This window comes from Oncorhynchus mykiss, chromosome 7 (genome assembly GCF_057628025.1).
Source record: "Oncorhynchus mykiss isolate SJ-2025 chromosome 7, ASM5762802v1, whole genome shotgun sequence".
Classification (NCBI taxonomy): Eukaryota; Metazoa; Chordata; class Actinopteri; order Salmoniformes; family Salmonidae; genus Oncorhynchus; species Oncorhynchus mykiss.
In genome coordinates this window covers 31,365,544-31,377,015 of record NC_143028.1, presented here as the reverse complement: position 1 = coordinate 31,377,015, position 11,472 = coordinate 31,365,544, and the positions used below count along the sequence as shown (strand labels likewise).

At 41.9% G+C, this 11,472-nt stretch overlaps 1 protein-coding gene across 6 annotated transcripts in view; it reads right to left on the bottom strand.

Moving 5' to 3' along the window:
• Positions 1-1,057: 1,057 nt before the first annotated feature.
• Positions 1,058-11,472, bottom strand: part of LOC110527692 (Rho GTPase activating protein 9) — a 59,547-nt gene continuing 49,132 nt past the window's right edge. For 3 of the 6 annotated variants that reach the window (XM_036983183.2, XM_036983184.2, XM_090240670.1), the window contains 5 exons: positions 11,241-11,318; positions 9,391-9,444; positions 8,526-8,657; positions 8,223-8,328; positions 1,058-2,257 (listed from right to left, as the gene is read on the bottom strand). In XM_036983183.2, the coding sequence (XP_036839078.1) occupies positions 2,065-2,257; positions 8,223-8,328; positions 8,526-8,657; positions 9,391-9,444; positions 11,241-11,318 (563 nt within the window). In that variant the 3' untranslated portion in view covers positions 1,058-2,064. The remainder of the gene's footprint in view (positions 2,258-8,222; positions 8,329-8,525; positions 8,658-9,390; positions 9,445-11,240; positions 11,319-11,472) is intronic. The other 3 variants (XM_036983186.2, XM_090240669.1, XM_090240671.1) reach the window with 1 other exon arrangement.

Here is an 11,472-nt window from a genome sequence, read left to right as displayed (position 1 = left end):
CATAATCTATACGTTGCCAAACTCCAAAATGGTTGTGGTCCTCAATGCAATCAAAAAATAGGGTCACACTTCATTTGGATAGTCTGGATTGTCCATCTAGATGCTCTACAGATGGTCATACTATCAACAAACTATCTATCAACTGCTTTCTAAGGTTGCGGTTAGGGTTAGGTTTAGGAATAAGTGTTAGGGTAAGGGTTAAGGTTAGGGTTAAGTTTAGGGTTAGAATAAGGGTTAAGGGCTAGGGTTGGGGTTATTAAGTAGTTGAAATGTTACTGTCTGTAGATAGTATGTGGAGCATCTTCAGATGTACTATCCAAAAAATAGAATCAGCACTGAAACGGAATGGGGAGTTTTCTTCCCATTTTCAAAAGTTATAACGACCCTACTTGAGTCAAATCTTCTCTGATGTCACAAAACTATTTCCCCCTTCCCCTCTCTCCCTCTCTCATGAGACTTGCAATAATAATAAAAATGAATAAATATAACATATTAAACATCCAAATCTAACGCACACTATTTTCTTCTACTTTTCTTCTTTTCCTTCTTGTTCGTTTCTGTCTTCTCCTGCCAAACCAGTCAATATAAAAGTATCAAACCTGCAGAGGGAGTTTGTTTGCGGAAAGTCCAATTTTTTTTAAACATATGCATTTCTAGTTCCTCTTTTGTTCTATTTATTAAAAACAGTGTTTCCACCAATTACAGGGGATATGTTTTCCCTAGCTGTCTCTACAGAGGTGTTACATACCTCCACACTTCCTGTATCTCTCATACTGACACAACCCATTGCTCCTCAACAGACCTAGGTCAGTTCAAATACTATTTTAAATCATTTTAAATGCTTTAGCCTGCCTGGAGTGCCAGGTGGGCAGGGTTTTTTATTTTTGAACTATTCTATTGGTCCATTAAACCAGGAAATCTCAATCAAGCATAGATAAAGTATTTTCAATTATTTCAAATAGTATTTGAAAGCAGGCCTGGTGTTCGACAACAGACAACCCAAAAACATGACTGACTGATTAATAAGCTGAAGAAGTACCACATAGCACTCAAGTAATTTACTCCACATTCTTTATTGAAGGAACTACTACAATAAAGCTATGTTATACGTTGCTTAACTGTCTACTTCACAACAGTTCTTACTTTAACAGTTCTAACAGTTTTAACAGCAACAGTTCTTGCTTTACCTCAGGTTCATCTGGTAGGGACATTCCAAAGTGAAAGTTGATGGCAGAATATTACACTTATGTACAAACTTTCACAAAATAAATCAGTACGTTTGAATGAAAATTGAAACATACAAATCAAATAGTATATATATATATATAACACCAGGGGGATTCAAAGGTCTACACAGACTATTCAGTAAAGGTAAGTACATAACGTAAGTATTTCAGTTCTATTGCTTTGCCATTATAACAAAACTGAAGTCTTTTGAAGTTTGAAGCCTGGATGCATTTTCCAGCCACGACACAAGTTCGACACAAGTCTAGTACAACAAGGATAGAATTTGAAAACTTTGCATTAACTTTATTGTAGACCGTTTATAGATAGTGGCACATAGAGTCAACAGTCTTGCTGCTGTTGCTTGTGTTTGGAAGAGTCAGCTGGTGCTCCTACTACACTACAGAAAGGAGCTGTGGAGACATATCATCCATACTGGCTTTTCCTCCTGTTCCCATCTCTATCCATGCTTTTCTCCTTGCCGTGGGGTGAGGTGAACTAGGCTGGTGTTGCTACTACAGGGGCCAAGGAGACATCATGAGGAGATGCTGGTGCAGTTTCACAGTGTACTGGTTCTGTTGGTTTTATTGGTTTTGGTCTTGGTGTTTGGTTCAGGCTGAGTTTGGGTGGGTTCAATGCAAGGTGTTACAGGGTACCATAGGGGTTGGGTCCCAAGATGGTTCAGGTCACTGAGTTGGGTTCAGCCTGGTTGGACTTAGGGCTGGTTGGGCCCGGGCCTCAGACTGGTTGGGATGGGGGCTGGATGGGCTAGGAGACTGGTTTAGCTCTCGAATGGGTCCTTGGGGCTGGGTGGGTTCGGTGTTCTGGGCTGGCTGGGTGTCAGAGGGATGTTGAGTTGTTGGGATCGAAGATGCGGTCGAACTCATTGAGTATGAGCTCCACGGCCTGGTTCTGATACACCATGTTGATGGCCATGTTAGCGTTGTCCCGCTCCGGACGCATCAGGGTGGGACCAAACACTATGCCGATGTTCTGGGTCGACATCCGGTTGGATTTAGCGTGCTCCATCACTCTGGGGGAGGAAGAGAGAGAGAGAGAGAGAGAGAGGGTGGGGGCGAGAGAGAAAGACATTTATATACAGAAAAATATCAAATGCAAATGCAACAATTTCAAAGATTTTACAGTTCATATAAGTAAATCAGTCAATTTAAATAAATAAATTAGGCCCTAATCTATGGATTTCACATGACTGGGTAGGTGTGCAGCCATGGGTGGGCCTGTGAGGGCATAGACCCACCCAATATGGAGCCTGGCCAGGACTTTATTACAGACTGAAGTACTCCTTTGCAGCTTTTTCAGAACATCAGCTATCTTATTCACTGGGCATGGCTGTGTGTGGACAATGTCTGTGTGCAGGCATGTGGGCAGTACAGTTTGGGTGTCTTTGTGTGTCTGTGGACACCATGTATTTATTTGTGCATCTGCATGTGTCGATGGCTGGGGGGGTGGTCCGGAAATTTTTGCATTTTTCAAACATATTTTTTCATGCAATCTAGAGACATAATCATTATGTATAATTCTATGTAAAGAATGTCAATTTTTCAGAATATCTAACTGTCTAAAGACAGTCCTTGACCAGGATACTAATGTACTTTGTGCCCCCTCACATTTTGTAGGTGCACACACACACACACACACATGCATGCCTGCACACAAACACACACACACACATACAAAGGCACAAATAAGTACATGATGTCCACAGACACACAAAGACCCCCAATTTGTTTGACCAAACACAATGCTATTTCTCAGAGATCAAGACAACTACTGACTTTCAGCATGCATATAGGGAAGGGCACTCAACTTGTCCTACTGCACTGATGACTGATGATTGGTTTAAAGACATGAATAATATGATTATAGTTGAAGCTGTATTGTCAGATTTTAGTCTTAGATGTTAATGATCATAAATTGTTAATTAAAAAAAATCAGCTGCCATCTCATGGTTGGAGTTATTTATCCAATAGAACCCAGAGAGTGTTCTTCAATGGAAGCTTCTCTAACATCAGATATATACAGTGCTGTGTCCCTCTGGGCAGTTGCTTTGGGTGGTTACTGTTCTCTATTTTTACAAATGATTTGCCACTGGTCTTACACGAAGATAGAATTACTATGTATGCAGATGATTTCACACTTTACATGTCAGCACCCAAACCTACACTATATACAGTACCAGTCAAAAGTTTGGACACACCTACTCATTACAGGTTTTTTCTTTATTTTTTAAACTATTTTCTACATTGTAGAATAATAGTGAAGACATCAAAACTATGAAACAACATAGTAGTAACCAAAAAAGTGTTAAACAAATCAAAATATAGTTTACATTGGAGATTCTTCAAAGTAGCCACCCTTTGCCTTGATGACAGTTTTGCATACTCTTGGCATTCTCTCAACCAGCTTCAAGAGTTAGTCACCTGGAATGCTTTTCAATTAACAGGTGTGCTTTGTTAAAACTTAATTTGTGGAATTTCTTTCCTTCTTAATTGAAGACCAAGTCCATATTATGGAAAGAACAGCTCAAATAAGCAAAGAGAAACGACAGTCCACTTGAAAGTTTCTTCAAGTGCAATCGCAAAAACCATCAAGCTCTATGATGAAACTGGCTCTCATGAGGACCACCACAGGAAAGGAGTTACCTCTGCTGCAGAGGATAAGTTCATTAGAGTTAACTGCACCTCAGATTGCAGCCCAAATAAATGCTTCACAGAGTTCAAGTATCAGACACATCTCAACATCAACTGTTCAGAGGAGATTGTGTGAATCAGGAATTCATGGTCGAATTGCTGCAAAGAAACCACTACTAAAGGACACCATTAATAAGAAGAGACTTGCTTGGGCCAAGAAACAAAGAAACACGATCAATGGACACTAGAACCGGTAGAAATTTGTCCTTTGGTCTGATGAGTCCAAATTTGATATTTTTGGTTTCAACCGTTGTATCTTTGTGAGATGCAGAGTAGGTGAACGGATGATCTCTTGCGCTTAAGTGGGACTATAATTTGTTTTTCAACAGAGCAATGACCCAAAACAAACCTCCAGGCTGTGTAAGGGCTATTTGACCAAGAAGGAGAGTGATGGAATGCTGCATCAGATGACCTGGCCTCCACAATCACCCAACCTCTACAATGTAGAAAATAATATACAGTGCCTTGCGAAAGTATTCGGCCCCCTTGAACTTTGCGACCTTTTGCCACATTTCAGGCTTCAAACATAAAGATATAAAACTGTATTTTTTTGTGAAGAATCAACAACAAGTGGGACACAATCATGAAGTGGAACGACATTTATTGGATATTTCAAACTTTTTTAACAAATCAAAAACTGAAAAATTGGGCGTGCAAAATTATTCAGCCCCTTTACTTTCAGTGCAGCAAACTCTCTCCAGAAGTTCAGTGAGGATCTCTGAATGATCCAATGTTGACCTAAATGACTAATGATGATAAATACAATCCACCTGTGTGTAATCAAGTCTCCGTATAAATGCACCTGCACTGTGATAGTCTCAGAGGTCCGTTTAAAGCGCAGAGAGCATCATGAAGAACAAGGAACACACCAGGCAGGTCTGAGATACTGTTGTGAAGAAGTTTAAAGCCGGATTTGGATACAAAAATATTTCCCAAGCTTTAAACATCCCAAGGAGCACTGTGCAAGCGATAATATTGAAATGGAAGGAGTATCAGACCACTGCAAATCTACCAAGACCTGGCCGTCCCTCTAAACTTTCAGGTCATACAAGGAGAAGACTGATCAGAGATGCAGCCAAGAGGCCCATGATCACTCTGGATGAACTGCAGAGATCTACAGCTGAGGTGGGAGACTCTGTCCATAGGACAACAATCAGTCGTATATTGCACAAATCTGGCCTTTATGGAAGAGTGGCAAGAAGAAAGCCATTTCTTAAAGATATCCATAAAAAGTGTTGTTTAAAGTTTGCCACAAGCCACCTGGGAGACACACCAAACATGTGGAAGAAGGTGCTCTGGTCAGATGAAACCAAAATTGAACTTTTTGGCAACAATGCAAAACGTTATGTTTGGCGTAAAAGCAACACAGCTCATCACCCTGAACACACCATCCCCACTGTCAAACATGGTGGTGGCAGCATCATGGTTTGGGCCTGCTTTTCTTCAGCAGGGACAGGGAAGATGCTTAAAATTGATGGGAAGATGGATGGAGCCAAATACAGGACCATTCTGGAAGAAAACCTGATGGAGTCTGCAAAAGACCTGAGACTGGGATGGAGATTTATCTTCCAACAAGACCATGATCCAAAACATAAAGCAAAATCTACAATGGAATGGTTCAAAAATAAACATATCCAGGTGTTAGAATGGCCAAGTCAAAGTCCAGACCTGAATCCAATTGAGAATCTGTGGAAAGAACTGAAAACTGCTGTTCACAAATGCTCTCCATCCAACCTCACTGAGCTCGAGCTGTTTTGCAAGGAGGAATGGGAAAAAATGTCAGTCTCTCGATGAGCAAAACTGATAGAGACATACCCCAAGCGACTTACAGCTGTAATCGCAGCAAAAGGTGGCGCTACAAAGTATTAACTTAAGGGGGCTGAATAATTTTGCACGCCCAATTTTTCAGTTTTTGATTTGTTAAAAAAGTTTGAAATATCCAATAAATGTCGTTCCACTTCATGATTGTGTCCCACTTGTTGTTGATTCTTCACAAAAAAATACAGTTTTATATCTTTATGTTTGAAGCCTGAAATGTGGCAAAAGGTCGCAAAGTTCAAAGGGGCCGAATACTTTCGCAAGGCACTGTAGATGGATGAGGGATTTTTTAAAGCCAGCTTAGAATAACATAACAAAATGTGGAAAAAGTCAAGGGGTCTGAATACTTTCCTAATGCACTGTATATGGGTTTTTGACACAAATCAACCCCACTAGTAGTTCTTGTTGTGGTCTTGTCCCATCTTGATTGCTGTCCAGTTATATGCAAGAAAGAAAGACCTAGGAAAGTTGCAGCTGGCTAAAAAGAAAGCAGCACGCCTTGCCCTTAACTGCACATGCAGAACTAACATCAACAACATGCATGCAAGTCTTTGCTGGTTGAGGGTTGATGACACATTAACTGTTTCTCTTCTAGTTTTTATGAGAAATATTACTGTGCCAAAAATTCCAGATTGTCTGCATAATCAAATAACATGCAGCTCACACACCCATACATACCCCACAAGACATGCCACCAGGGGTCTCTTCACAGTCCAAGTCCAAAATGACTTCACGGCAATACAACGTTTTATACAGAGCCATCTCTAATTACCCAAGCAAACAGCAAAATTAGTTAAAAAAAATATATATAAAAAAAAAAATTGATGGTACGGCAGGGACAGACTCAAATATCATACCCAACCAAAAATGGTAACCTCCCCTGTTATTGGAATTGTGTAACTTTCTCACTCATAATTTTCACAATTCATTCAGGATTATCCATGATCATCTACATTAATGTAGAAGTGTTAAAGAAACATGTTCTATTCTTATTTACAATAAAAGTGACTCCAGAATGACACAATACATTTTTTACCATCCATTTCTATTGGGCAAAAATGTATCTCAAACACAACCAAAACAAAGAGGAAATGTATCCAACAAATGTTTTGAGTCACAAGATTGATGTAGTCATTGTGTGCTATGAATATGGGACCAAATACTTAACTTTTGACTACTTTAACACACAAGTGTGTGTGTGTGTGCAGACATGTTTAACCATACCAGAAGTCCCCACAAGAATAGTAAACAAACAAAAATTTGACCAACTAGGGACATTTTGCCAGTCCGCAGTCCCAACAAGGATGAAGGCTATTTCTAGGGGGATTAGGGTTAGAATTAGTGTAAGGGGTTAAAGGTTAGGTTTAGGGTTGGTTAGGAGTTAGGGTTACCTTTAGGCTTAACGTTAGGTTTTGGGGGGGGTGTGTGTGTGTGTGTGTGTGTGTGTGTGTGTGTGTGTGTGTGTGTGTGTGTGTGTGTGTGTGTGTGTGTGTGTGTGTGTGTGTGTGTGGAGGGGACACCGACTCAGGAATGGGTTAAAGCCACAGCATGAGGCATTCTTCTAAAAATGCCATTCCCACCAAGCCACAGAGGCAGCCAGCAATTGCTCAAAACTTCCACATTAAAAAAGGATAGGAAAAAAGAGACGGAACGAGGGAAGAGAAAATAAAGGGAGAATGGAGGAGAGAGGTTCCAGTGGTGGCGGCAGTGGTGTTGCTGTTCCTTCCAGCAGACGAGCCACAGAGATCCCAGAGGAGGCGGGGAGGGATGAGAGGGGGAGGAGAGGTGACGAGGGGGGTGGGGGGGTGGGGGGTCGGAGGATAGGAGACGAGAGGATGGGTGGGAGGGATGAGAGGGGGAGGAGAGGTGACGAGAGGGGTGGGGTGGGGGGGGGTCGGAGGATAGGAGACGAGAGGATGGATGGGGGGAGGGATGAGAGGGGGAGGAGAGGTGATGAGAGGGGTGGGGGGGTCGGAGGATAGGAGACCAGAGGATGGGGGGGAGGTCGGAGGATAGGAGACGAGAGGATGGGGGGGGGGGGAGATGAGAAAATGAGATCCAGAGAGAGAGAGGGAGAGCAACAGAGAGACAGGAATGACAGTGAGACAGAGACATGGTGACTGATATACAGATCCATGGGAGCTACATGTTGGCACAAACATCAGACTCACTAACACAACATAAACAGTCACTCTCAAGTTCTGTGGAAGTACCATAATGTAACAGAAGAGCATCTATTTTACTTGTGTGACTGAATCCTTAATCCATCAAAGTTTCAACCTCTCACTCCATGACAAAAAAGTATGTGACCCACAGCACTCTTGAGTCCACACTGTTCAGTCACAGAACACATATCGAAAGGCAACCGCTGAGAACAAGGCTGAGGACACTGCGCCATCTAGTTGTCAGTCTTCTATACTGCAGTTAAGAAGATTAGGGACTTGGCTAGATTGAGGAGAGGTCTCATACCGTTTGAGATGGCTGAACATGAACCTCATGGTGTCGTGGTTGGGAGGAGGCATGCTCAGAACCAGCCACTTCAGACGGTCCACTTTGTCCAAGTAGTCTGACATCTCTGGACACACAGACATCCGGGCAAATATATTAGACTCTGGATGGCTTACTGTCTCATTTGACACATTCATTTGTTGGTTTGTTCATTCATTCTTTAGTCAATTCAATTCATTCATTCTTTAGTCATCAAACAATCCATCAATCCATTCGACTATGTCTGTGAAGAAGGATTTATTCATGAATTCAGGAGCTACTCACTGATGGTTTCTACAATGTCTGTGAAGAAGCCATAAGGGACCAGGGGTTCAGGAAGCTCCCTGAAGAAAAGCTTTAGGGCACCTGTTATGACATGGATATCCTCCCATTCACTCTGGTCCAGGTTCAGCTTCTCTATTAGTGGGGGGAAAGAATAATAGAGGAAAGGGGTGAAGGGAGGAGGGGGGAGGTGAAAGAGAGCATTGGAGGGGATTGGAGAGAGGAAGGAGTGGAATGTAGCGTGGGATGGGAGGGAACCAGAGATAATGCATGAATTTCACTGTTAAAACTGTGCTTTTGGTCGACAGCGCGGCTGGCAGGCTTGTTGCTGTAGCAGAGATATATTGTCTGTGAAACAAGGCAAAAGTTAGAATGCAGAGAGACAGAGCGTGTGGGAACGCTACCCCAATACAAGCAACCATCCAATCCTGAACAACGTTTCTCAAGCCATCCTCAGTTCCATTTGTAAACCCAATATCTTGTGTAACTACAATAGTTTCTAATGTGAAATTAATGTTTAGAACCTAATACTGTAAACTACTGTCTAGACTCTAGAGGAGTATTGAGAAACATTGGTCAGGATTCAAGGCAGTGCAATAAAGGCTAGCTGGAGCAAAATGCAAGCTGCAGTAGTCTATTTTAGCCACTTGATGCCACCAGTGCACTGTGTAAAGAACACGGTAACTGATGCACCTTTCACTGATATTTTACTCAGCATGTCTGTGCAAAGACAACACAATATACAAACTTCCAGCAGCTGGAAAGCTTAGAGGCAGAGAAACATGTGTTTTTACATAAATGCAGACATTGCACACATATGCATAGATTTGGCTCAAAGCTATGTGCTGCCAGTTCGTCTGAGTTCTACCTTGTACCAACTCCGCAGGGAACATATAACGTCCATCAGTGGTCACTGCTCGCTCTGTAATCAACAGTTATTTAAAATATCAGTTATTTAAGCAACCTAGCAAAATCAACAGTTACAGCGCCTTGCGAAAGTATTCGGCCCCCTTGAACTTTGCGACCTTTTGCCACATTTCAGGCTTCAAACATAAATATATAAAACTGTATTTTTTTGTGAAGAATCAACAACAAGTGGGACACAATCATGAAGTGGAACGACATTTATTGGATATTTCAAACTTTTTTAACAAATCAAAAACTGAAAAATTGGGCGTGCAAAATTATTCAGCCCCTTTACTTTCAGTGCAGCAAACTCTCTCCAGAAGTTCAGTGAGGATCTCTGAATGATCCAATGTTGACCTAAATGACTAATGATGATAAATACAATCCACCTGTGTGTAATCAAGTCTCCGTATAAATGCACCTGCACTGTGATAGTCTCAGAGGTCCGTTTAAAGCGCAGAGAGCATCATGAAGAACAAGGAACACACCAGGCAGGTCCGAGATACTGTTGTGAAGAAGTTTAAAGCCGGATTTGGATACAAAAAGATTTCCCAAGCTTTAAACATCCCAAGGAGCACTGTGCAAGCGATAATATTGAAATGGAAGGAGTATCAGACCACTGCAAATCTACCAAGACCTGGCCGTCCCTCTAAACTTTCAGCTCATACAAGGAGAAGACTGATCAGAGATGCAGCCAAGAGGCCCATGATCACTCTGGATGAACTGCAGAGATCTAAAGCTGAGGTGGGAGACTCTGTCCATAGGACAACAATCAGTCGTATATTGCACAAATCTGGCCTTTATGGAAGAGTGGCAAGAAGAAAGCCATTTCTTAAAGATATCCATAAAAAGTGTTGTTTAAAGTTTGCCACAAGCCACCTGGGAGACACACCAAACATGTGGAAGAAGGTGCTCTGGTCAGATGAAACCAAAATTGAACTTTTTGGCAACAATGCAAAACGTTATGTTTGGCGTAAAAGCAACACAGCTCATCACCCTGAACACACCATCCCCACTGTCAAACATGGTGGTGGCAGCATCATGGTTTGGGCCTGCTTTTCTTCAGCAGGGACAGGGAAGATGCTTAAAATTGATGAGAAGATGGATGGAGCCAAATACAGGACCATTCTGGAAGAAAACCGGATGGAGTCTGCAAAAGACCTGAGACTGGGACGGAGATTTGTCTTCCAACAAGACAATGATCCAAAACATAAAGCAAAATCTACAATGGAATGGTTCAAAAATAAACATATCCAGGTGTTAGAATGGCCAAGTCAAAGTCCAGACCTGAATTCAATCGAGAATCTGTGGAAAGAACTGAAAACTGCTGTTCACAAATGCTCTCCATCCAACCTCACTAAGCTCGAGCTGTTTTGCAAGGAGGAATGGGAAAAAATTTCAGTCTCTCGATGTGCAAAACTGATAGAGACATAGCCCAAGCGACTTACAGCTGTAATCGCAGCAAAAGGTGGCGCTACAAAGTATTAACTTAAGGGGGCTGAATAATTTTGCACGCCCAATTTTTCAGTTTTTGATTTGTTAAAAAAGTTTGAAATATCCAATAAATGTCGTTCCACTTCATGAGTGTGTCCCATTTGTTGTTGATTCTTCACAAAAAAATACAGTTTTATATCTTTATGTTTGAAGCCTGAAATGTGGCAAAAGGTCTCAAAGTTCAAGGGGGCCGAATACTTTCGCAAGGCACTGTATTTAAGCAACCTAGAGTAAGTTGCTATGATCCCAGCCCATTTCCCTCCCTCCCTCCCTCCCTCCCTCCCTCCCTCCCTCCCTCACGCTGCCCCTCTCTCTCACCATGGTTAACTAGGAAGCGTAGTTTCTGTATTACAGCCAGGTTACCACTCACTCTGTAGATACCGTCCGTCTCCAGACCTGAAACACACAACAGAACATGTAATGCTGGCAACAACACCCATACTTAATTTAACCCTGGCAACAACACCCATACTACATTTAACCCTGGCAACAACACCCGGGTACTACATTTTACACTGGCAACACATTATAATAATGATAACAATAATAA